The 27691-nt window shown below is 38.6% G+C and overlaps 1 protein-coding gene and 1 pseudogene across 3 annotated transcripts; one reads left to right on the top strand and one right to left on the bottom strand.

The window, feature by feature from the left end:
- Nucleotides 1–9: 9 nt before the first annotated feature.
- LOC111325502 (alpha-1,3-mannosyl-glycoprotein 4-beta-N-acetylglucosaminyltransferase C-like) lies at nucleotides 10–17484 on the bottom strand (annotated as a pseudogene). Its single transcript, XR_015989567.1, has 4 exons — nucleotides 16905–17484; nucleotides 14407–14659; nucleotides 1669–1752; nucleotides 10–1034 (listed from the first exon to the last, which is right to left on the bottom strand). The product of XR_015989567.1 is annotated as an alpha-1,3-mannosyl-glycoprotein 4-beta-N-acetylglucosaminyltransferase C-like (transcript).
- Nucleotides 16432–26547, top strand: LOC111325520 (acid-sensing ion channel 2-like). 2 transcript variants are annotated; one of them, XM_022929347.2, is made up of 7 exons: nucleotides 16432–17096; nucleotides 20525–20745; nucleotides 22554–22710; nucleotides 22896–22958; nucleotides 23953–24157; nucleotides 25476–25567; nucleotides 25895–26547. In XM_022929347.2, the coding sequence occupies exons 1-7, from the start codon at nucleotides 16448–16450 to the stop codon at nucleotides 26002–26004; spliced, it is 1497 nt and encodes a 498-aa protein (XP_022785082.1). In that variant the 5' UTR covers nucleotides 16432–16447; the 3' UTR covers nucleotides 26005–26547. The 2 variants fall into 2 exon arrangements, with proteins under 2 accessions (XP_022785082.1, XP_088583713.1); XM_088727587.1 differs by having other exon boundaries at nucleotides 23989–24157.
- The last annotated feature ends 1144 nt before the right edge of the window (nucleotides 26548–27691 follow it).

Genomic DNA, 27691 nt, shown 5'->3' on the forward strand with positions numbered 1-27691 from the left:
CTGAACGGATTAAGTATAAAAATCTAAATGCGCTTTAATTTCTCGAGTTGCGCTATAATTCCGCCCTAAGATTGGAAATTCAGATAATCATATCACGTCTTCTCCCAAACGTCTATTTCCCTTAAAAAGAGCCATTCAGCTTGACTCTGTGTGACTACAATCCGTAGACACTTAATCTTTGGGGAATCCACAAAAGTAACGTTTGCTTTTCCTTCTACAAAAGAACCGACTGTCGCAAAGTCTCCACAAGATTGCGCACTAGCAGCTGGCGATGACCATTTATTTATTGCCTCCCCGGATTCAAAATTCGCTTGAAGGACGCCAACCCTTAACCAGTCATTCTTAGCTAAATTGGAACCTGTGTCCACAAATACTTTCTCTGTGTTATCAGCTTGATCAAACTTTACAGTGACGTGGTCATTTGGTTGGACTTGCCTTCCCCAAAAGTAGCCATAACCACTTCTGTAAGCATCTTGAGGGATCCACGGGCATTTCGTCGTACATAAGGTAGAAATACGATGCAACATTTTCGAGGTCTTTGGCCTGATAAACCTTTGCGACATGACCCATAGTTGAGATGTCGAGTATCGGCCAGTATCCATCTATGGACGAGATGAACTCGTCCATCTTTTGAATTAAACTCGGAGAGGCCATGACATCATCTTCAATGTGAAGGTAATAAGTAGATAGTTTGCGACAATAACACATCAGAAAAGCAAAGTCTAAATTCTGTTTGGAACGCCACGCACTCCTCTCCTGTGAGGCACCATATTTCAGCCTAACATTAGACAAATCGGGATAGTATTCAGGTGATATCTCAATTACGTGTAATAGATTTTCTTTCCGGAAAAGCTTTAAAAGATCCAAAGCAGCATTCGCTTTCAAAATTTTGTCAAAGTCTGCGAGGAATACAGCCATAAATGTTTTATTTTTTTCAGCGTCATTCATGTTGTCCAATAAACTCAGGATCGTTTTTAACAGATAGTTTGCCCCGTCGGGTCTGCTTATTGAAGTAACACCTATTGTCAGGTGCCCTGAGAGTAAACAGAATGTATTCTTCAGATGATAGGCTTAAAACATCGCTGAGAGTATCCTGTTATAAAACGACCGTTATTTTTTGGTTCCTCGCACTACGATATAGCCTGCAGAACCAGCGTACACTTTTGCGTCTTACGGGCGAACGGAGACAAGCGTTAGGCATGGGCGAGGCGTGAATCACGCTCGAGGGGAGAAACGCGAAAAAGAAACGCTCCTCCGCTCGTGCATGACTCGTTCCTCGCGCTCGCCTCGCGCTTGCCTTCGTTTGACTGAAAAGCGCAAAAAATTACACTTGTTCTGGAGGTTAACTATGGAACATGTGCGATAAAGTCAGCCAATAGAATTGGGCGATTTTACACTGAAATCGTTACGCGCCATTTTTGAACGCGAGTGCTACCTATTATGGGGCCTAGGAAAAACTCACCCGTGATTTTCACGAACGACCAAATATACTGTAATACGTGAATAAAATAGCCTGTTGCGTCACCGGCTGCAAAGCCTCGATTTCGCACGAAACTCGCCTTGGGCTTCCATTAAGGCAAGTAAGGAGGGATAACTAAGTTATAAATAGCTTTCTTCGCATAGTTAGGGACTGAAAAATAATCCAAACGAACTTCAGATAATACTTACTCTGTTGTAATGGATATCGTCCAAGTTTATTCACCATTGAGCTTCTTAGGACTTGGTCACTGGGGCACAGATGATTTTTTTTCTCTGCAACAGCAAATAGGAGAACATGTTAAGTTCATACGCTGCAAACTATCCGTGCGATTACAAAAGATAGAGTTGATTGGTTGAAAATAAGCGGCGTAACAAAGAAATTTGCTTGGATTACGATGGACAGCGTGCTTGTAAATTCTACTCGCAATCTTCGATTACCAAATTTTGAAGGTTCTTAAACTGCTATAAACACTACTAATCCTGATTTCACTATCATGACAAACAAACGAGAGACGTTGACGTCATATACGAAATGGCCCGGGTGCATTTGCACTGCGAAGGAAAGTTGCGTAATTGAGCTTTTGTGACAGAGGACCTTCACAAGTGAAATAATGTTGTATATAAATTACTCTTGTCTAATGAAAATCAGAAATGGAGCGATTCATTCAACTGATAAGTGAAAAAATAAACTACATCGAGGTAAATGGAGAAATACACCAAGAAATGTCATGCCTCTGCACCGTAACCAGTCTCGAAGTGATACCCAATAATATTGTATTTTATTTGCATCGTGCTTCTGTAATTTTTTTGTCGTGTTTTCACTCTTACTGTCATCTTACATGGCACTTCTGCCGAGCGAGCGACAAAAGAAAACTAGAGCGCATTCAAGAGAGGGGTTTGCGCGCAGTCTTTAGGGATGGTACGTCCAAATACGAGAAGCTGCTGAATAAGGCTAAATTAACTACGTTGTATGAAAGGAGGCTTCAAGATATAGCCTGCTTGATGTACAAAGTGAAGCATGGCATGTGTCCTCAGAGCATCAGGAACTTGTTCTCATTAAGTAGCACTGACTACAGCTTTAGAGGGGCTGATTTTCACATAACTGGATTTCATTCGGTAACATATGGGGAACATTCGTTGAGAGATCTAGGACCAAAATTGTGGAATACCCTGTCTAGCAATCTTAGAAATTTCGCTCTGACGAAGGGCTAACGCTCCAAACGTCAGCTTTTTTATTCGTTACGGTGGCCAATTTACAATTTCAACTGAGTTGATATAACCAAATTACCTTGTTACCCCCACCGACGCAGCACCGCAGTTTCTTCAGTAACTTTTAGCCTTAGAAATTTACCATCGTTGCAATCATTTAAATGACAGATTCGTGATATCAATCTTTCGTTCAAGCTTAAACCTGACTGTGAGAACTGCATATTATGTAGCAACGGACATACATATTGACCTGTTGCTTTATATTTTATTTATCTATTTACCTATTTGTTATTTATTACATGCTCTAGTTAGTCTAAATAATGTATTATCTTAGTATAAATATCAAGTGTATTCATCATTATTGTTAGTTATCTATTCTTATCCTCTAGTATACTTACCTAGGCTAGTTGTTTTTAACCTCAAATTGGTTTTATTTCAGTGTCCCCACTGAGTAGAGGGGTTTTTTTCTTTACCCTCGGCTAAGTAGATTATAACTTTTTTTGACACTATAATAAAGTCATAATGATGATGATGATGATAATTAAAAATTATTGAAAAAAACGACGTTTAAGTGTCGTGAAAGAATTTTTCAACGTTTAAGAAAGAAAATCTCGTGCCAGTCGATAATTAACATTGTTTTCTTGTAATAAACTGATGTGTTCCTGCAGGAGTGAGGCTCATGTAGCAAATCATTGCAACTATAAATTAAGTATTCGTCCTCCGATATATGTTACAACTTGAGCCAACGAAATAAGTTCTCCAACAGTTCAGTGTTGTCACAGAAAGTCATAAATTACCTTGTCAAATCCTTTACATACTGTATTGCACAAAATAAGGGGGATGCTACAAACATGAAATCTGCAATTCAAAGCATTGTGCCTCATGCATTTGGTGACCATACTGGTTGTAGAGAAACATGGTGTCGATACAAGAAAGACCCTTTTCATTATTGTCACGGAGATCTTCCCTATGGCAAAGACCTCCAAGGAGATAGCCTTCAATCTGAGCCCCGAAATCTCTCTTTGATGAATATAGCACAGACATTTTTATAAAGAAACTTGCACCTGCAGCAAATTCTCAACGTAATGAGTCTCTGAACATTGTGGTGGGCTCGAAGAACCCCAAAATTCGCTTTTACGGGGGAAGTGAAAGCAATGATTATCGAGTGTCCTGCAGTCTCTCAAGTAAATTTAGGTTACAGGTACATTCCTCAAACTCTAGCGTCACTTAGCATAGAGCCAGGTCTTTTCTGTGTAGACCATAATACGAAAATGGACAAGAAAAGTTGGAAGGACAAACAAAGGAAATCAACAGTTGCATTCAGGCGACGTCGATCACAATCACACAAACACCAGATTTCAGAAACCTCAAAAAACGAGGGCAAAGAAGGTACCATGTATGAAAGTGGCATTGGCCTGTGTTAAGGATAAGTTGAGAAAACTGTATGATATATGCTGATGATTCCCAACTTTACATAAAGATAAACTCCTGTGACAGAATGCTGGGCATGGAAAGATTGAAATCATGTGTTAATGCAATCATGGAGTGGGCCAAGAAAAACAGATTGCAGTGCAACCCTTCAAAAACAGAAATAATTCATTTCCTCTCACGCTTCTCAAAAAAATCCTCCTTTCTGTAATATCAATATTGGAGATGATATCATTAATTTATCTAATACTGTCCGAGACCTAGGCGTCATGCTTGATTCTGTGATGAACTTACGCTCGCATTTAAATTCCATCTGTAAATCGTCGTCTCTAGCTATCAGAAATATTGGTCGCGTTCGTAAATACCTCTCAACGCAGCAAAATGAAAGATTGATACACGCCTTCATCTCATCGAGACTTGATTACTGTAATAGCCTATTGTACGGTCTACCGATTTGTGACATCGAAAAATTCCAACGGATCCAAAACACAGCTGCCCGCTTGTTAGTCGGTGCTAAATCAAGAGCAGTATAACACCTATACTTATGAAACTTCATTGGCTCCCGGTCACAAAACGAATTCAATTCAAGATACTGTTGATAACATACAAAGCACTAAATGATATGGCTCCAACCTATCTTGTTGAACTTCTTAGTCGATATATTCCAGCACGAAACCTCCGTTCATCAAACATGAATCTACTTGAGGTCCCAACAATTCGAACTAAAACGTTTGGGCAAAGAGCATTCTCCTACGCTGCACCGTATTTGTGGAATCAACTACCTGAATGCATAAAAAACGCCGAATCTGTTGACTCCTTTAAACGCTTATTGAAAACTTATCTTTTCAAAAATTAAGCCACCAGATTTTTTTTGATATCGTACGTTGTCAAATATATGTATAACACGTAATAATTCATTAGTTTAGATAGAGTAGCGCAAAATTACATGTATAGGTCCTGGATTTTTGTTGAAATCTTGTTAATTGTAATTGTAAAGCGCATAGAGTTCAATTTTAATGCAGATATATAAGAACTTATTATTAAATAAACTGAAACGGACACCACCCCTCCCCTTCCCATGTAAACGTATTTGTCACGGGTTGCCATGGCAAAAAGAATAAATAAACGCACCAGGTTCGTTTTGGTCCGCCATATTGCTTGTATGATTGCTTTCGATGTAAATGATTTCGACCTCTCCTTCCGCGGCCGGTAACACCTGAACCTACACTCTTCTGCGACAACATTGGAGTGAACAATTCTGAACTTTCAATCACTGATCTTTATGAAATAACCGCTGCTATCACGAAACAACAACAAGAACAGTACGAAAATGCAGTTCCGAAATACACTTCGAGACCCACAGTTCAAAAAGGAAAAATTTGATGACAGTAAATTTTATCACTTTGTTTTATTTGACATCGAGACAAATTCAACGGGAAAATCAGCAGAAGCATGTCAGCTCGCTGCCGTGGATAGGTCAGGTAAACAATTCTCACGCTATATTCTACCAACCAGAGACAGATTCTCACGCATCAAAGGTCAACAAACTTACAGTTAAAACTGTCCACCGACGTTTCAAAGATAATCGACTAGTAGAAGCCTTTGAGTTATCGCAAGTACTTAGGCAGTTCTTAACTTTTTTGTGGGCCAGCATAGATTCAGCTTCAACACGGTCCACAAAGCCCGTTTGCACAATCTTGGCTGGACACAACGCCGCCACATTTGATATTCCGATACTTCTTCGAAACGGTGGCGAAAATTTTATCGCGGAGCTCAGTTCCATCAGTTCCATCCGGTTTGCAGACACTCTGACACTGATGAAATACCGATTATCAACCAGAGTGCAGTGAAAGCTACTCTGGTAGTGTTTGCCTCGTCCGAAGCGATAGCTTCCCATGATGAACGTGAAAAGGCGAATAATATGATATCATACGACTCGATTAAATAAATTTATTGCACATAACACGCGAATTTTATTCCATAAAGCTCATTTGTAGAAATCTATACGCTTTATTTTCACACGTGAAAAAACCTATACAGCCAATCAGAATGGCGTACAGCCCTTTCACATGTCGAAGTATAACCAATCGAATTGCTGGAAAGAGTTACACGGGAGCTCACTTGTTCGTGCTCGCAAAATTTTTGCGACTGCTCGCATGCTCGTATTCTCAATTTAAAAGTGCTCTCAAAATTTGGCCTTTGCTCGAATTGCTTTATTGATATCGTACTTAGATTTTAAAACAAAAACTTTTGTAAGTGCAGTTTTCCGTTCAGTACTTTATTCCCTTGTGTACATGTACTGCGATATTTCCATTGCCATTAAATTTGCATTGTTAGTGAGTTTTTGTTTCTAATTTGCGTTTAGAAAATTATTTCAATGAAAATTCTCATGTTATGCGCAATAAACAGCTCCCGACATAGAAAGTGCTTTGTACGAGGCTTTATTCACTCGTTGTTTGTGTCAAAAGCCCTCACTCGCTCGTACCTCGCTCGTTCGGGTTTTTGACACAAACAACTCGTGAATAAATATATCTTTTAGACGTTTTGTTGTGTAGTATCGCTGAGTATTTTTACGAGTTGCGCCGTATACAAATAACGGGTAAAAATACTCAGCGATACTACACAACAAAACGTCTAATGAGTTATTTATTATCCAACCCGCCAAACTGTTATTTCAGTGCGGGCGAATTTCGCAGTTGTTTATTTATTATATACATACTGAGATTTACACACTGAAAAGCCGAAGAGTAAATTTTCGTTCGCAAACCGATGTAAACCTACGGTGGCCCATAGGTGTCGTGACAACTTTTTTTATTCATGACATTCTTTTTTCATTTCATGTCAAAACTTTGTACTTTTTTGTTGTCAAACTTTTTCCATAAAGTGGAAATAATTTTTTCATGACAAAACTTTTTTTCTGACAAAACTTTTATATAAAACAAGATTCTACAGTATGACTCTTTCTCATAGTTAAATTTTAGAATGTTACAATTTTACATTTTACATTTTAGTAGTATTTAGAATTATACTTGTAACTCGATAATACTAGCTTATTCTTTAGCTACTCCAAATTCGAGATTAAATAAAGTATATTTATTACACGACTCGGGCAGTCAGAGGGCCAATAACTAAAATCAACCAATCAAAATGCTCTATTGCCGGTCCAATATTCTCTAAGTATTGGACCGGGCACTGTCCCGAATGGTCCCGAATGATACCACACTTGTGTCCCTTTGAACTTCAGTCGTATAATAAATCTCTTATTAACCAAGCTTACTCGGGACCGTACTGGAAGAACATCGGCCCTCGGTCTTTTTTGTACGGACCTCGCTGCGCTCGGTCCGTACTGTCAAGACCTCGGGCCGATATTCTCCCAGTACGGCCCTCGCGCTTGGTTAATAAGATATATGTATGTATGTATGTATGTATGTATGTATGTATAATGAAAAAACTCCCTTTCCACGTCAAACTTCTTTCATGACAAAACTCTATTTCTATGACAGAACTCTTTTTCTATGTCAAAACTTTTTTCCGTGACAAACGTTTTTTTGATGACAAAACTTTTTCACCGCCGCGGGAGTCTGGGGAGAAAAATGTGCTGCTCAGTACAGGAACTACAGCAAAGATGGCGCCATGAAAGTGCATTTAAGGTGGCTCAATAGGGTTATGCAAGATCACGAAGCGCACGCCAGTGACATCAATCGAAAGTTAATATTCTCGTTGTTTATGCTATTTTTCAAATCAAAGCTACTGAAACAAAAAAAACAAGGGCCTAAATTTGCTGTACAACAGTCACCTCTGAAGTCAAGGCTTTTGGTCCCAAATTAAAACTACTCAAATATCGCCATTTTTTGACGTCTGTTTGACTTTGATTTCAATTTTCTTCAATTTCCTTTGGTAAAATTTTCTATTATTCTCCGACCAGGTAGAGTTTGACAAGACGAAACTTTTAAAATCGATAAAAATAGGGGTTGTCAAGGTAGTTTTTTCGCTTTTAACATTTTTGTTGTTTTTTGGCTGAGCGAAAAACTTGTCATACAAATTTTCCTGATAGATTCATAGCAAGGAAAGCTAAAAGGGTATAACATCTCTGCTAAATTTTAAGGAATTTCACAGAAGGAAATACGAGAAATCTGAGGGGGAACTTTCTATTTATTCACCTCAATGGCAATTACGCCATCAGAATAGGAACTCGCCAAGATTGCTATTTGAGCATGCGTGAACTTTCGAACCACGCGGTTTTGTCGAGGACTAATGTGTAAACATGGACGGTCATTATCTTTGACGTTTTTGTACAAACTGCTTTTGACCCAAAGTCAGTTGAGAACATACCTTAATTCACTATGTCGTAGAATCCTTGGAAATCTCTTCGAAGTGTTTCAAAATTGCGGAGACTATTCTCGTCGTGTTTGTGACCCTTGGAAAAGATGAGCGACTGGACAATGGCGGTCTCGTCAAAATACACACAAGACCTTTCCTATGGAACGCCATAACTGTCTTATGATACTTTTGGTCATGATATTCGGTGCTTACATCCTTATATTGGGTGCTTACATCCTTATATTCGGTGGTTAAATCATTATATTCGGTATTTACTTCATTATATTCGAAGCGTACTTCGTTATATTCGGTGCTTACTTTATCATATTCGGTGTTTACTTTCTTATATTCGGTGCTTAAATCATTATATTGGGTGCGTACTCCGTTATATTCGGTGCTTACTTTATTATATTCGGTGTTTACTTTCTTATATTCGGTGCTTAAATCATTATATTTGGTGTTTACTTCATTATATTCGGTGGATACTTCGTTATATTCGGTGCTCATTCTATTATACTGGGTGGCTTATTCGTTCAGTGTTCACTTCATTATATTCGGTGTTCACTTCATTATATTCGGTGTGCACTTCATTATATTCGGTGGTTATTTCATTTTATAAAAAACTAGATCATTGGAAAATGCAATTCAAAGCTTTTTATTGGCTTAGCCATTATGGTATATCAGCCAATATACCATAATCTACAAATATGGTAAGCGTACGTGTCAGCTTAAAATAAAAAGGGCGCTAAAAATTTAATAAAATTTAATAATTTAATTCAACGTTTTTAATAAAACAATTATTCCACTCGCGCTTGTTGGATATGAGATGATTATAGCCAACTCGGCGCTACGCGCCTCGTTGCCTATCTATCATCTCATATCCAACGCGCACTCGCGGAATAATTGTTAGATATTCGGTATTTACTTCATTATATTCGGTGCATACTTCGTTATATTCGGTGCTCATTTTATTATACTGGGTGGCTTATTCGTTCAGTGTTCACTTCATTATATTCGGTGTGCACTTCATTATATTCGGTGTGCACATCATTATATTCGGTGTGCACATCATTATATTCGGTGTTCACTTCATTATATTCGGTGTGCACTTCATTATATTCGGTGGTTATTTCATTATATACTCGGTGATTAAATCATCCAGTTCGGTGCTTCCGACAGCTGGTGAGCACTTCATCATCTTCGGTCCTACCAACATTGTACGCGGTAGTAAAATCATTATCTTCGGTGCAAACTTCGTTATGATCGTCACATGGTGGGGTTGTGAAAATGAGGGTAGGACTCGCAAAGCTTACCAGATAGATATGAATCAATTCCATGAGTCTTTGACAATTTCTGACAATGCTCTCAATATTGATCCAAGGTGGCCATACTTAGGAGCTTCTCCTGATGAGATTATTAACTGCAAATGCTGTGGGATGGGTGTGTGTGAAACAAAATGTCTATATGCGCACAAGGATTCCACAATCACTGAGGCTGCTGGCCAAAACAACTTTTGTTTAAAGAAAGATGAGTTTAGTAAAGTTCATCTTTACAAATGTCATGCCTACTACCAAGTTCAGGCCCAGATCTTTATCTGTGAGGTTGAATATTGTGATTTTGTGGTGTGAACAACAATGGATCTCTTTGTGCAGAAATTCTTCCTGACCAAGAGTTTTGGGAAGATGCAGTCTCTGTTTCCTCTGATTTCTTCAGCAAGTGCATTTTGCCTAAAATTGTAGGGAAGTAATATACATGCCCAGGGTGTGAAGCTCTAACCATTCCATCTTCATCAACATCATCTGGTGATGAAGAAGAGGAAGCGCTGTGGTGCTATTGTCAACAAGATTTGGAGGACAGCACATTAATTGGTTGTGACAATGATTTGTTCAAGATAAATGGAATCATATGTCATGTTTGAAGTTGAAAGAAGAGCCTTTAGGAGACTGGATTTATCCAACTTTTAATTGAAAAAATTAACTGAGCAATCATGATTGAAATGTCAAGGTTATTCAATTGTACCACAATCACCAAAATATTACTTTGGGGGTGCTCCTTTCTTTGTCAAAATGCTAACTGAACTTTATGGTTGTTTGTCATATAGTAGTAGTAGTAGGCAGTCATCGGACCACGTCCATGACTAGCGCAATTGCGACAAACACTTTCTCTCGTGGCTAAAAAGCCCAATTCTAGAACGGCAGACACGACCGCATCCACTGCACACGAAGACACATCCCACTGGAACACACATTGCGTTGTTCATTGCTGCTTTTCTCTTAGCTCTTCTATCATCGGCTTCAGCTTTCAGCCTTTCCTCTCCCGCCTGGAGTGCCAGACTGCACACAGACCTCCAATCACTCCGATCGGCGGCATGTAGCTCCCAGTTATCTGTTGGCAGGCCAGTGGCGAGCATATCTCTCTTGCATACGTCCTTGAAACGCAGCTTAGGTCTGACAATAGGCCTCGAACCGGATTCCAACTCGCCATACAGCAAATCCTTAGGGATTCGCCCATCCTCCATCCGGTACACATGACCAAGCCACCTCAATCTGCGCTGTCTTATCAGGGTGAACATCGAGGGGATATTGGCTCTTGCAAGTACCTTATTGTTAGAGACCTTATCTGTCCATGAGATGGAGAGGATGCGACGAAGACATCTCATATGGAAGATGTTTAAGCGCTTCTCCTGACTAGCGTAGGTAGTCCAAGACTCGCTACCAAACAATAAGGGGCTCACGATGCAGGCACGATACACAGCAACTTTAGTTTGGTTCGTTAGCTTCTTGTTCTCCCAGACACGGGCAGACAGCTTAGCCATGTTGGTTGCAGTCTTGCCAATTCTCTTTCCAATCTCCACTTCAAGGCAGTTGTTGTTTGAGGTGGTGGAGCCGAGATAGGTAAACTGTGTGACGGCTTCCAAGGTGTAATCTTTGATCGTTACGGCGGGTGTGGCTGCATTGTCCTGGCACATGACTTTCGTCTTCTTTAGGCTGATTGTAAGTCTGAAGGCCTCACATGCGTCCGAAAACTGATTGAGGAGGAGTTGGAGTTTTTCAGCGATGTGAGCAATGAGGGCAACATGGAATCAAACTGGTTGTAAGTCCACCTCGATCAAATGGTATAATGGACTCTTAAATTGGTGACTGCATAGCACACTATGGCAGCTTAATGTCAATAGGAGCCAGAGACTCGCCTGGTTTTGCCTTTGCCAACGAAACTATACCGGCTTCCGCAAAGTATGTGCATGGTTATCCCCCAGTTTGTGTTGTTATTATCAATATTTAGAAAATACAGCATCAATCCCACAAGTATCAATAATAAGCTGAATCTCAAACTAAACCATTTGCGCATGCGCTAAGATGCGAAAATTATTAATACAAAAGAAACATACAGCCTTGAAAGCTTAAACAATAATTACTTTTCAATTGCTTGCTTGTTTATACATGTAACACAACCAAATTCAAAACAACCAAACACAACACAGAGTTGTGGCATGAACTAAAACTGTAAAACGATCATACCGGCTTCCGTAAAGCACGTGGTGTTGTAGTATCCAACAAAATTGAAAAAATTTACCGTTCACACAAAATATATTACAATCCAAACTACAGCACAAGTCTTAAAATAGTCTACATTGGCAGACCTAATTACAAGTATTGGCAGCTATTTAGAATGCATGACATCGACAAGTATATCCGTAACACCTTCAACATACACTTCAGACAGCTATGTTACACGGATTGTTGCGCGTGGTTATCCCCCAACATGGCTGAAACCGGTTTTTTAATTTATGCCGACGTCACGTGCAAACAAAGGATATGTGGTGATCGAGCTCTTCATCTGAAACATCACTGAAATCCTGAGAGCTGATTCCGTAGTTTTGCATTCTGCGATAAATTGTGCTCTCCGCGACAGAAAACATACTGGCGATTTCTTTTATCTTGAAACCCTCCTCTAGATGATTCTCTAGTATTGATTTTGGTATGTTGAATTCTGGAGCTCCAGATCCTAAACGATTTCTTTGAGGCTTCCGTTTTCCGTGGATTGAACATTCCATTCGCAAACTCATCATGTCAGAACTCTTACTTACACCCAGCTGCTTCATTTCGCTTGCCGATAACAGAGAAACTACATCAGGTGTGATTTTCTCCTTTTCAAATACTTCTGTTAGATTACTTAAGTTTTGTCGCTTCAGAATGGAGGCCACTGCAGTCTTTTCCACCAGTTTCATAATACTTTGAAAATACGCGGGAAATCGCAGAATTGCATTGTGGGGTTAGTACCGCGAACAATGTTTTTGGGAGCCTGGTGACGATCATAATGAAGTTTGCACCGAAGATAATGATTTTACCACCGCGTATAATGTTGGTAGGACCGAAGATAATGAAGTGCTCACCAGTTGTCGGAAGCACCGAACTGGATGATTTAATCACCCAGTAAAATGAAATAGCCACCGAATATAATGAAGTGCACACTGAATATAATGAAGTGAACACCGAATATAATGAAGCGAACACTGAACGAATAAGCCACCCAGTATAATAAAATGAGCACCGAATATAACGAAGTATGTATCGAATATAATAAAGTAAGCACCGAATATAACGGAGTAAGCACCGAATATAATGAAGTAAACACCGAATATAATGATTTAAGCACCGAATATAAGAAAGTAAACACCGAATATAATAAACTAAGCACCGAATATAACGGAGTACGCACCCAATATAAGGATGTAAGCGCCGAATATCATGACCAAAATTATCATAAGACAGTTATAATTATGGCGTTCCATAATCGTCTATGGCGTTATTTGTACTCGTCTACTGAGGTGATATTATTATCCAACTGTTCTTCGTAAAGTACAAATAACGCGCGCAACGAGTACAAATATCTCGCAGTATTTGTATTCCAGAAATATCCGCGAAATTCGCCCGCACTGAAATAACTCGTATTTTGACTCTACGGACTCGTCAAAATGCGGCACAACTTGTGCAAATACTCAGCGATACTTCACAATGTACTGACAATCACTCAAATCACGGCAGGCTTGATATATTGTTGATAATATCCCTGCCTTCGTTTTATGAGCACACCTAAGAATAACAGAGATCTATTGTTGTTTTGTAGAGAGATAGAAAGACCGGAAAAAACTATTTGGTCGAAATGATGGCTTACCAAAATTTCCTCAAGACCAGTTTGTTATCTAGAGACATCGAGACTTGATTACTGTAATAGCCTATTGTACGGTCTACCGACTTGTGACATCGTAAAATTCCAACGGATCCAAAACACAGCTGCCCGCTTGTTAGTCGGTGCTAAATCAAGAGACAGTATAACACCTATACCTATGAAAAAACTTCATTGGCTCCCGGTCACAAAACGAATTCAATTAAAGATACTGTTGATGACATACAAAGCACTAAATGACATGGCTCCAACCTATCTTGTTGAACTTCTTAGTCGATATATTCCAGCACGAAACCTCCGTTCATCAAACATGAATCTACTTGATGTCCCAACAATTCGAACTAAAACGTATGGGCAAAGAGCATTCTCCTACACTGCACCGTATTTGTGGAATCAACTACCTGAATGCATAAAAAACGCCGAATCTGTTGACTCCTTTAAACGCTTATTGAAAACTTATCTTTTCAAAAATTAAGCCACCAGATTTTTTTTGATATCGTACGTTGTCAAATATATATATAACACGTAATAATTCATTAGTTTAGATAGAGTAGCGAATTGAATGTATAGAATTTTTATTGAAATTTTGTTAATTTGTAATTGTAAAGCGCATAGAGTTCAATTTTAATGCACTATATAAGAACTTATTATTAAATTAAATTAAATTAGCTCAATCATGGCGCATAAAGGATCTCTTAAAGAACCCGCTGCATCTTTACACTGTGATCAGATAGGCGTTTTACCATTCATTTAGGTCTCGGTTTCAAACTTTGTCTCACTCACCGATTCCAAGAGGATATTCGTCGATTATTTCTTTCACTTCTGGTCGTCCCATCCGCCCATGAAGAAAAAAACCCATGGAGAAGGTACTTATCGTAAATATCACCAGCGCTTTTATAATACATTTCGGATTAAATTGTCGCCGGATTGCTCTCCTCGTAAACACCATCGTTTATTTACCACAGCTACCCAAATATGGCTCGACTGGACAGAAGATTATGGACTCTGGATCTTCGCTCTTGTAGGGCAGGTTGGTCTACAACGAGAAGTCGATAGAGTTAGATAGAGAACTGAGCCACCTGAACGTTAAAGCGTGAGCCCCTTATCAGAACAACGTTTCTTTCAATTGGTAACTGTTCATCCGAGTCGGATTCTATTTATTGCTTTGTTGTTTACTTCCGTAGAGGTTCAAATGAGATTAAAGAATGATTTTAATGAAGCTAAAAAGCGAAATTAGGGAAATCGTCGATGGATTTTTCGAAGTTGCACTACACATAACCGTTCTAAGGAACACGAACTGGTCACCGAGGACTGCGTTCGTAACTGAGATTTAAAGGATAATGAAAAAGCTTGAAATGAATGTTCTGAATATTAATTATAAGTTTTTGAAACCACTGAAAGGGGGTAAATAGACTGAAAGGGTTAATAAAAAAAAGGCTTAAAATGAATATGCTGAGGTTAGGGTTAAGTTATGACACCTTCATCTGCCACTTTTAAAATTAATATGAATTCTACTCTAGTCAAGGGACAAAAATTATTTTATCGGACTCGTTTGGAAAAAAAAAACAGCTTCGTCCTCCACGGGAGCTTTCCCGTTGTCTCGTTTTTCCGCCGCACCGCTGATACGATGTTTTTTTTTTTTTGGCACTTGCGATGTCAAATATCCTTCTCATTAACATTTTGAAAGCTTCTACCGAAATGAACTCATTTTAGGGAGGCAGTAATCAAAGGAAAATGATATTAATTACATTTATATCGATCAAACTACTTCTCTGATATATCGAAAAACGGAACTTATGGGAAAAGAGCGGGGGCTGTTAACGTGCGAGCAGAATCTTCCGCTTTGATCAACACAAGCTAAGTTAATGTGATATTTCAATTAACCCTCCAGAAAGCGAATTTATGGTGAGAATATATGACAAAGAAGCGTACGGGTAGCAGGTGAGGAAAGCAAATGAAACCAGAGGACTCATCTTTATTTATCGCCGGGGGTGGGGGTCCGGAAGATTTTTGTTCTGTCACAATCAAATTTACTTGACGTCCCCTAGGCTTTCTAGTATCCTAATAGTTTCATGATATCAAACAGTGGTGGATCTAGGGGAGGGACCCAGGAGGCCTACCGCCCCCCCCTTATTTTGGGTTAAAAAAATTAATGCAGAAGGTGGAAAAGCGGACAAGTGTACACACACAACAAAACCGCCTTTCTCCCCCTCCCCCCCCCCACTTATCTCAAGGTCTGGATCCGCCACTGATACAGTCTCCCTTTATAATCTGTTGGTGATGACTGACTTCCCCTCCACTCCCCCTAAAAGCTATTTGATCTCCTCCACCTCCCCCCCTCTTCACACACAAACTAGAAGCACGGGTATATTTCTATCAAGGAGTTTGTATTCTTAAATTCAATATTTTTATATAATTCCTACAAGGGAATAATATTTATTCATTTTCTATTTTGTCACCTGTTCATGGTGGTTAGAGTTCAATTTTTCTTTCATCAATGACTTCACTTAGGAAACAGCAAATGCAAAATGATACGTTTTCAAGGGAAAACTATATGATCGATACACATGAAAAACGTTTTTTTTGCATCAATTCTTTTACTCTGATAACTAGTAAAAGCAAAAAAAAAAAACATAGAAGTTTAAACAACACATTACATTTTCTACCTCAAATTTTATGATTTCAACTTATAGAGCCAAACGGCAAACAAATGATGCCCAATGATTATTCGAATTGATCATGGTATTATTTAAGCTGGCACTTTTTCAAACTTATCCCATGCTTGCACGAAAGCAATTTTTTAAAAGGATCACAAGTATCCACTATGGATCCTGGACTAACCAAAGCAGAATTAGGGGGTACAGAATATCCGAAGCGAGGCAAGTCATATGAAGTTAACCCCATTTCAGACGATCGGGCAGCTCGAGGCTCAAGTCAGAAAGAGGCAATAGAGAAAACTTGGAAAACATATGTCGAATCAACCACCCTTCATGGCTTGCATTACGTGTTCTCCCGCTCAACCAGCGCGCGTCGCTTTCTTTGGGCTGGGCTTCTTTTGCTCGCAATGATGTGGTTTTCATTTCAGTCCTTCAAGTTGGTCGAGAAGTATTACAGCTACAAAGTGACGACAAAAGTCAGTTTAAGATACGAACCTATGCAGAATTTTCCAGCGGTGACTATCTGCAACTCCAACATGTTCAAACATTCCGTGGTTAAAGCGAAGGCGTATGAAGAAATTGTACCCCATCTATTTGTCTCCATTAGTGAAAAAATGGGCTTACCTCTCAGTTTCAATGATAGCATTGACTTGAACAAATATAATGACTTTAACCTCACACAGTTTTACATCGATGCAGGACACCAAATCACTGATACCGTATTTCACTGCATTTGGAACGGAAAACCGACTTGTGGCCACAGGAATTTCACGTCCGTGTTAACATCGATGGGACTTTGCCACACTTTCAACTCAGGTAAATTTTTTTACATCAAAAACTATGTATTTTCTCCGTGTGTGAAAAAGCGATAGAGCTCTTGTGACGACATTTGGTCGTAAGAAGCGCGTTTGACAGGGGTTAATGACAGCCAACAGAACTTGAAGGTAGCTCATCTATTGAATCTTGGTACGGAGACTGTTGTTAGTGACTGCAGGTCAATAATATACAGAATCGCTCGTTGTATAAATGAAAAGAATTGGGTGAAATTCATTAAATTATATTTGAAAGTTAGTATATTTACAAAACAAGACATAAAAAGCTGGGTAATCTGTTTCAAATTCAAATATTGTCGGTAACAGGGCTAATTACTAAAAATCGATTTCATTATTGCTCTATCGATTATCCGCATAAAAAACATAAAAGTCTTTAAATTACGTATCCTGTGTTACAATGATTTTGGATAAGTCCTCAAAAAGTTTAAAATAAAAAAAAGGCTAAAAATTTGGCTCACTCATACTCAAACTAAATTATATTTCAAAATTAGTATATTTACAAAAGAAGACATGAAAAGTTGGGTAATTTGTTTCAAATTCAAATATTGTTGGTAACAGGGCTGATTACTAAAAATTGATTTCATTATTGTGCTATCGATTATCTGCATAAAAAACATAAAAGTCTTCAAATCACGTATCCTGTGTTACAACGATTCTGGATAAATCCTCAAAAAGTTAAAAAAAAAAAAAAAAAAAAAAAGGCTACAAATTCGGCTCGCTCATACTTAAACTAAATTATATTTCAAAATTAGTGTGTTTACAAAAGAAGACATGAAAAGTTGGGTAATCTGTTTCAAATCCAAATATTGTCGGTAACAGGGCTGATTACTAAAAATCGATTTCATTATTGCTCTATCGATTGTCTAGATAAAAAACATAAAAATTTTCAAACTACGCACCCTGTGTTACAACAATTCTGGATAAGTCCTCAAAACATTTAAAAAGAAAAAGGCTAAAAATTCGGCTCACTCATACTCAAACTAAATTATATTTCAAAATTAGTATATTTACAAAAGAAGACATGAAAAGTTGGGTAATTTGTTTCAAATTCAAATATTGTTGGTAACAGGGCTGATTACTAAAAATTGATTTCATTATTGTGCTATCGATTATCTGCATAAAAAACATAAAAGTCTTCAAATCACGTATCCTGTGTTACAACGATTCTGGTTAAATCCTCAAAAAGATAAAAAAAAAAAAAAAAAAAGGCTAAAAATTCGGCTCGCTCCTGCTTAAACTAAATTATATTTGAAAAATGGTATATTTACAAAAGAGGGTATGAAACACTGGGTAACTTGTTTCGGGCGCCCACAATGTCAAACATGGAGATCGTTAGAACAAATCTTTTTAGTGAGAATGTATGCGCTGAGACGGTGGGTTACTTAAGAGATCCACTTTCTTAAAAATTTACGATCTTACATACTTAAGAGTATGTAATGAGCTAGGTGTTGCTAAAGCGCTCTCTGCTCTCTTGAAAGCTGTTTCCTTTTCCATTTTGTATTTGAGTGTTCTGCTTTTAGATTACTTTATATGGTAAGGGAACACTTTAAGGAACGTTGACACAGATATTAAGCAAGTCATTAAAAAAAAACAAATGCATGAAAATCAGTCAAGTTTACGGAAGATTAACGCTCGTTAAAACACACATGTTTACACAGAGGCAATATAAGTTTTCAACTATTCACAAGTGGATTTTGAGATTACAACAAGAACTTTAACTTCGGCTGGTAAATGATTAGAAAAAGAGAAGATTAAGAAAACATTAAAGTAATGCAAAAAACAAAACAATGCCAAAGGGAGAGGAGAAAAACAGGCAAAAAACAAACACGAAAACAGTTTTGCAGTTGTGTAAAGAATAAGAAAGATGGTAAGTTTTGAGCTCGGTAAAGAAATACAGAAAGATGTTTTTCTGTCTTTGTCACGAGCGTGGGACAAAGAAAAAATGCTGAGTCCCTAGGAACAATCGAACCTCAGACCTTCGGATTTCAACGCTCAAAACTTACCATCTTTCTTAATATTCTTTACAAAACATGACACTTTTGACATTGCCGATCCTAGCAGTATGCAGGATGCGTGTCAAATATGAACTTAGTAACGGGCCTTGCTCACCACTAGAGTCTCTGTGGCTCAGTAGTAGAGCATCGGAGAACTGAAATCCGAAGGTCTGAGGTTTGAGTCCTATTAGGGACTCAGAATTTTTTTTTTTGTCCCACGCTCGTGACTAGACGAAAAACATCTTCCTATAGTTTTGTAGCTTTTAAATTTTTTTTTAATCAAAATCACATATTCAAGTTTACACGACAAAAACAATGTATTTAAGACAACTTTTGGACTGCCTTTCATAAACACAGATGTATTTACAGTGTACTATATTGTTAAATAAATCTCAAAAAAAAAGTAAACGCAGTCGGTAATGAGTTTTAGTAGCCATTTATAAAAAAAATTTCGGATATAACGCGCGCTCTCATTGATTAAAAGCGGCGTGTTTTATCAGACTACAAAACACTGAGCTAAAGCTGTCATGCCTTCTGCCAATTTGTTAAATGTCTGACCATTTCCCGGTCTTTTCTCCAGCTTTTATTCGTTTACTGACTCGCAAGTCTTGTCTAACCTATCAAACGAAAATGAAAACGAGCTGTTGGCTTCAGTTGTTACAGGAAAAACTGTAGGAACAACCCGAAGAAGTAGGGCGACTAAGTCTCGTGTTTCCCTTTACACTTCTTTCTTGTTCTAGCCGCCCTCTGTGTGCTTTACAACAGAACAGAGCGCGGTGAAGGAGGCTTCCTTATCTGGTAATTGTAATCCTTAATATTCCTTAGTCAACAGTTTTCTTGTATTTCATTCCCTGTCTGTTGAACGATGTACTCTAAGTTATATTTCACTGTTCGAAAAGCAAATTAAATTAAACACACGCCGAAAGAAAACAAAAGCTTCATCAGCTGTTCTTAAAAGCTAGATAAGGTGCACAAAGACAGTTTCAAGGAAAACTTATTTCTCGAGCCGTTAGCTGTGATTGAGGATAAAGGAAATTTTGCACTTGATGTTCACTCTTTTGACAATAGCAATCTTCGCAGCCGTTCTTTGAGATGTTCCGCAACGCTTTCCCAGATTGGAAGAGTCTTTAGGAGCGAAACTGACTCGGGAAGCTTTCCAAAAAGTTCTCTGTGTTTGGCCGCCTATTCTGAAAAGCAATGTTGCTTGGTTGGAGGGAGCTTGGTAGAATGTTGCGTGACATTCCTGAATGGCTGAGAAGACTAGTTTGGCAAAGGCAAATGCGTGTTTCTGCATCATTTCCCTTCCTCTCGGAGACTCGCGATAACCGTACGTGACGACACAGTCTGTAGCGCTTTTTTTTCTCTCTGTGTATCTTTTTACAACATTGCTTTTGCTATTTTGTTATATTTTTGTCAGGAAGAGATGGTCAACGTATATTGCAAGTGAAGCAGGCAGGCTCCGATCGTGGACTACACCTGATATTAAACGTTAAACAAAGGGAATATTACGGGATAACATCATATCTCGCCGGCCTCAAAGTTCTTATTCATGATCAGCAGACTCTGCCATTGGTCTCTCGGCTTGGCTTTGCTGTGAGTCCTGGTACGAGTACATTTGTGGCGTTAAAAAAACTGAGGGTAAGCGATTACATTGTCTTAGGCTGCGTTCACACTAGCTTGATACCTGAGCATTAGTGCTAGGACACCGGCATAAAATGGTGCTGTGTTCAGATACTGGGTACCTGATAAATTGGTGCCCGTATTCCGGCGTGGGTACTTGAAAAAAAAGTCTTCACGTTAGTTTTCATCAAGAATCGTACTTGAGCACCATGCTCGAGCACCGCGTGTGAACTTAGCCTAATACTCCTGATCTCGGATTTTTTATGTGAACTTAGTTTTGCCAGCTCAAGGGCTCAAGTGTGGAAAGCGTTACTGAAAAAGGTCTCGCTCAGATCAAAGATGTGTGACAGTCAGTGGGAGGAATTGATATGTAAATCTAAAGAGTGAAAGCTTTTCAGTCTGAGAACCATATAAATATGCTCATCATCCCGTGATCCTGAGCGACAAAAGTCGCATCTCTGAAAACTATAATTCACGACGATTGGAAAACAACTCGCAAAATATCTTTTAGAATCCGTTTTCCTTGAATTGTTACATTAGCATCTCGCGCACTTTTAGAGTTTTTTTTCAGAAGGGTCTTCCGATTAAGCAGAAGTTCCGCGGAAAATGGAACTTTCTTATTAGTAAAAGCCCAGTTAAAGTTTAACTTCCTGAGTTAACTGGCGAAACAACAGCTAACAAAGACATTTTTATTTCTTAATTCAATAGATTACCAGAGCTAGAGAAATTGGAGCGAACCTCAGCCAAATCGTAAAATCCTATTGAATTGTTACGTTAACGTCTTGCGTAATTTTAGGATTCTCATTCTTTAGATTGTTACGTCACTCTCTTGTGCACCTATTTCAATTGTTACATTAGCATCTCGCCCACTTTTAGAATTCTCTTTCATTGAATTGCCTTTTATGTTAGTCTCACGTGTACTTTTAGAATTCCATTTCTGCACTGAATTGTTTTGTTAGCATCTTGCGCACCTTAAGAGTTCTCATTCATTGAAAGGTCGCGTTAGTCCCTATGACTGCACTTTAAAATGTCTCTTTTGTTGGATTAATTCGTTAATATCTTGCGCACTCTTGGGATTCTCTTTACTGAATTGTTTTCTTAGTATCTCGCACACTCTTAGGATTCTTTTTCATTGGATTGTTTCGTTAGTATATCGCGTACTTTTAGGATTCATTTTCATTGGATTGTATCGTTAGTACTTCGTACTGTCTTAGGATTCTCTTGCTTTGGATTGTTTTGTTAGTATCTCGCGCACTTGTAGGATTTTCTTTCATTGGATTGTCTCGTTAGTATCTCGCGCACCTTTGGGATTCTCTTTCATTTAATTGTTACGTTAGCATCTCGAGCACTCTTAGGATTCTCTCTCATTGGATTGTTACATTAGTATCTTGCGCACTCTTAAGATTCTCTCTCATTGGATTGTTACGTTCAGTACCTCGCGCACTTTTAGGATTCCCTTTAATCAGATTGGTTTGTCAATATTTTACACACTTTTAGGACTCTCTTTCATTGGGTTGTTTCCTTCCTATCTCTCACGCTTTCAGGATTGTTTTTCATTCAATTCTTACGTTAGCAGCTCGCCCACTTTACTTTAAGATATCTCATTTATTGGATTGTTACGTTAGTCTCTCTTGCATTTTTAGGATTCACTTTCATTGAATTGTTATGTTAGCATCTCGCACACTTTTAGAGTTCTCGATTATTGGAGGTAGGTAAGTCTTCTGGACATAGTATAAAGCACGTAGTGAAGTGAATCAAAACAATTTGGAATTCCTTTGAAACTCAATTGAGAATCGTTCCTGAATGTAAGTTTTGTTCAACCGCAGATCCTCAATCTTCCAAAACCTTATGAAGGCAACTGCCACGACAAAGAGATCAAAAGCATACCTGGCTTTAGCAAGTACACTATTCCTTCTTGCGAAGCGGTTTGTCTGACCAACTTTGTTATTGACAAGTGTGGATGCAGGGATGCTTTGATGCCAGGTAAGTCATTAAAGGTGCGTTTCTATTTGTTAGCTAGGCGTCACCCGGAGCTTTGGGACAAGGTGACTACATACCTAACAGATTAATGGATGCGTGTACTGAAAACATGGTGTTCGTGTTTCATAATAACCGAGAAGAAAAATGGGCACTCTTGTTAGTTCTCTCTTCTCTCGACTTTCTCACAGATATTAACAACACCAAAGTCTGTGGATTGCGTGAAATCAAGAACTGCCAAGCGAAACAGACGAGTATGTAGAATTTTGTGTTACTTGCTTTCTAATGATTACAATACAAAGATGTTAAATCCGCTTGTTTTTGGCCCAAAGGTAAAAAAAAAAAAACTTGAAACAGTAAGCGACAGAGCTGGTTGGGGATGTTAGGGAACTTTCTGTCATCACAAATGGATGAGACAGGCCAAGATGTAACTGGAGGTCTCCCTTCGCTTTTCATCGCATACCCTCAAAAGCTTTTTCAGAAGAGTTCACTTCTCCCGCCGGTCCTTTCAAAATGTTATGACAATGTCGACAATGGGGCTTTTATTCAACGAATATTTAGACAGGGTATCCCAGTTCAGCTAATAGCTGGTTTAAATGGGGCCCTGTGACACCCACCCATCCCACCCATCCCACCCTATAGAGCCATTTTTCAAAAATGCCCATATAGGGTCATTTTTCACTTGACTAGCAAAGCCTATTGTTATCAAAGTTGAGCCACTTTTCTTGATACGTTGTTACGCGCGTGGACCAATTATGTTATTGTGTAGTTTCCAAGATGGCGGTGAGTTTTCATCAAGTAATCCTTCGAAGCTCTTCGGTGTTCCTCCGGTCTACTAAATCTCCTTTCAAAAGGTTATTTAAATGTATGAAGATTTCGTTTTCAAAGCGATTTACAAAATATGGTAAATTACTTCTCCAGTAAATTGAAGTGCTCGCATGTGCTTAAATCGTGAATCGTGGTGATGTAAACAAGTGCTACTAAACTTCACAGCACACGGTTTTGCTCTGCAGTTTTTTTTTCTTTTTTTTTTTAATTCACCGTGTTTTCAACACATTCTCAAAAATAAGAGATCAGCCATTTGGGACATTTCTATCGGTCTGAATTTTTCTTTACTAGAAATTATAAAAAATCTGATTTTTGACCTTGAAAATGAGGGGTCGACTTATATACACGGATAAATGCGGTAACCGGAGGCGGTTAACTCAGTCCCATGTACATGAAAGGTAAAATAACACTAGTGTTAAGAGGTTTTATTTCTCCTTTCTGGCAACTTTCACAAAGGAATAGAAAACCAGTGTGACTGCCCAGTGCCTTGTGATTCCATCTCCTTCAATTCCATGTTGTCATACGCTGCCTTTCCGAGTAACAATTTCCTAGCCAGTTTAGCCGAAGAACTTGGGGTATCCAATACTACAGCAGATCTTTTGAAAGAAGAACAAGAAATAACGAGGTATTCATATTGTAATTTCAAAAGGTGAAGATTGCTTTGAGCTGGGAAGCTAAAACATTTTAGGTGGTTGGGCAAAAGTCAAACAAAAGTTAACAAGCTTTGACATTAAATTAGGTACGCACGGTTAGATAAAAGGTAAAGGCTGATAGTTTCGAAAGAAACTGTTTGAGACTGCGTCGGTGGGAGTAACGAAATAATTTAGATATATCAACAAAGTTGAAATAGTAAATTAGCCACCGTAACGATTACAAAAGCTGACGTTTCGAGCGTTAGCCCTTCGTCGGAGCGAATAGATAGATAAAAGGTAGACGAGGGTGTGAACGTGCTTTGACAACGAATAAGGTACACAACGGTTAGATTCATAACAGAAGAAGGCGTTGCTGGATGGGAAAAACCTCTCTCCTCCGGTTCCTAGCACTGTTTTTTTATTGGAACTACAGAGGGCCTCCGTCAAGGGTTAAAATAAATTAAAGGCTACTTAGAATTTGATCTTGAACTAAAATCAAATTTCATAAACCCCTAAATATGACCAGATACATTTTAGTGATAAGTTAAGGGTTATAACAACTAGCTTAGCTGGTAGCCGAGTAGCTCCTTTGTAGTCTGAATTTTTTTTTATCTTCTACTTTGTTCAACTGCTGTTTCATTTATGAGGTCATTGTGTTGTTTGCTATCACCAGTTTGTATTCTCTTGTTATCACACAAAGGTCAGGATACGAGTTCTAGCTCTCAATTATTTGTGATGAGGCAGTTTCTGTTCAGGTCATGTCCATACAACCACCACACTGTAATTATGTCTCGTTACTAATGTAAAAGATTCTTGACGAATTTATGGGAAAAATAGATTAAGAAAACAATAAAAAGCTAGTTAAATCAGAAAATACTAATATCACAGTTGGAAAATGATACTTGAAAATATCTGATCGCGCCGATTGAACGATCTGTGTTTCAGTGAAATTAAGTAGAGGATTAAGATTTTTGTTACCGCAAACAATGACAAACCTTGTAGAATCAAAACTTTTTAATCAAAAATCCTTCACAATCAAGGCTTCGAGAAAACTCCCACTCAATCTTACCTTGACTAACGCAACACTAAGACCGTGAATCGAGAAAAACTGAACGATATAGGTAACGATATAGAGATTTTAACTCGGTGGCTTCGTGGCAACGTTTGAAGATGCCGTCACCGCGCATGCATGAAAATATAGATATCCCGTATGGTAACCCAAGCTGCGCGTTGACCAACTGTAACAATTTTACACCCCTGTAATCAGCAACTTGCCACATAAGTTTCATTTCATATTGAATATCTCAACAGCCAGAATCTGCTGGAGCTGCGAGTGTATTTTCAAGATCTGAATTACCAAGTCATCGAGGAAATACCAGCTTATGAATACGAAAGTCTGTTAGGTAAGTGTCCGCCTAAAATCTACAAATGGATTTTAAGATCTCTTGAAGTGCATGGCGCGTGGATCCAGTCGTCTGGGACAAAAAGAATCAGTTAGTACAGAGAAATCAAATTTTCCGGTGAGCAAGGCCCTGGGAAGGCTTAATTTTGGTCAATCACGCGGATGACTGACAGCTTCCTTCAGATTGTCACTTTTGGAAAAAGTCCAGGCCAAACGTGACCTCAGTTTGGTACAATTATAAATTGAAGAGCGATCCTATTCTGTCTCATTATAATTGTTATAGGGAGTTCAAAAGACTGAGACCTCAACCGTTTTCTTTTCACTACAGGTGAAATCGGCGGTCAAGTTGGTCTCTGTGTTGGCGCCAGTCTCTTGACCGTGCTTGAGTTCTTTGACGTCATAATTGCTATCGTCGGGATACGGTTGGGATTTAGATAAACTTACAGAGTGAACGATATGATTCTTTTTAGCGAGGCCTTAGACTACAGTAACAATTAAAAGTTTTCGCCGATCCACGCATCACCTGATGAAGATAAGATTTATTTCCAAAGTTAAGTCTATAATTATACTTGAATGAACAAGTCAATTTTTTTGCAAACCCCTTCCGTCCCCTCGCCTCGTTTAATCACAGCTTAACAAGCTTGTTAGCCAGTCTGCTCTTGAATTCAGCGTAATTTTGTCACATGAATCATGTTTAGGTAGCCTGTTAGTGCAGAAATAGTTCTCTCTGTAATCAGTCATGTTTAGGTAAAGCACATCTTCTTTAGTTTAGAAAGCGATCTGTATCATACTCGCACCGTTCAAATGCAATAGGATGCAAAAGCGACTGCGGTAGCATTGCCGTCCCAACTCCCACTCCGCCAGGCCAGCGCTCGGTCAGAGTAACCAACATCAATCCTCCATATTTCTATGTTACTATCTGTCAACTCAACTCACCAAGTCTGTAAATCTGTTGAATCCAATAAATAATTTGTTGGTCAATTCTTTAGTAAAGAAATGTTAGTGGCGTCGCGATAGGTTATCGACGACTTTAGTCGATCTAAAGTTTGGCTGTGTGACCACACCTGGGAGGTAGGACCTTCAGCCTGGGCTTTACGTGACTGAGGGAAGATTGGGGTGACTTGGATATGGAGCGACGTGACTTCCATTCTGATAAAGGATAATTCAATTACGTACTTCAGTTCAGTCATGCTTCAGCATTAAATTGCGTGGTTAGTTACGCAAAGAAATTTATCCCCAGATTGATCCAGCTGTGGTCTCCGAAATCTTGATAATGTTTTACCATAACTAGATAAAGGCGACGATTTTCTTTCTATGGTGGAAATAAAAAGGTGAAAAAAAACATAGGGATTTGAGCCCATGACTTTTTCTTAATAGCGGTGTAGCAGGTTCTCCAACCGAGTTGTCAAGGCTACTGGAAGCTGGTCAAAATGTAATATTCATATTCATTACTAACGAATATGAATATTCTCAGTCTATCACTAGTCTTCATTTCTCTCCCCTAATTTCAACGCTTTTTGCAGGCCTGATCACAAGCTCGAGCTGGATCCCCATTGCCGTGAGCGCTTGGGGATTCCTAGAGAACGGACTTCAACGGTTGGAATGTGTTTGGCTAAAGCAAGCACAGCCTCTCTTAATTATTGAACACGATTCATGATTATTGACTTCTAGAATAGTTTAAGGTGAATGAGAGAATACCCAAAATCCTATTTCTAAGTTGAATCGACATGTATCTCTTAACTCTACGACAAACTATGAGGATAAGAACTGATGGAGTACTTGTCTACAATGATGCCCTAATTTGTCAGCTCCATATACTGTTTCGTAACAATTGCTTTGAGCTCACCGAAGGGCTTAGTACAACTTTCGTATATATATACATTTTTAATAAATAATTACATGGCGTCAATTCAGTAATTGTCAGTGGCCCTTTTCGGACAAAAATGCTAGTAAAAGGAAAATCAAATATAACAAAAAAAAAAAAAAAAACTAAGCTATCTTACTGTATAAAGCAAGGCAGAATTATAATGAAATTAATATCAGTTAAGAACATCACTATTTTTGCGCCAATTTGAACCTTGCCAAACGTCCTCTTGTCGATAATATTTAATGAGATGTTAAGATT

Source organism: Stylophora pistillata, chromosome 7, assembly GCF_964205215.1.
Source record: "Stylophora pistillata chromosome 7, jaStyPist1.2, whole genome shotgun sequence".
NCBI lineage: Eukaryota > Metazoa > Cnidaria > Anthozoa > Scleractinia > Pocilloporidae > Stylophora > Stylophora pistillata.

What these genes read in the sequence shown, in the direction of transcription:
- LOC111325520 (XM_022929347.2), top strand. Translation starts at nt 16,448, where the DNA reads ATGGATCCTGGACTAACCAAAGCAGAATTAGGGGGTACAGAATATCCG. An exon ending in TTGCCACACTTTCAACTCAG is followed by an intron (nt 17,097 to 20,524) that starts GTAAATTTTTTT and finishes TATTTTTGTCAG; the next exon opens with GAAGAGATGGTCAACGTATA. An exon ending in CTGCCAAGCGAAACAGACGA is followed by an intron (nt 22,959 to 23,952) that starts GTATGTAGAATT and finishes ACTAGTGTTAAG; the next exon opens with AGGTTTTATTTCTCCTTTCT.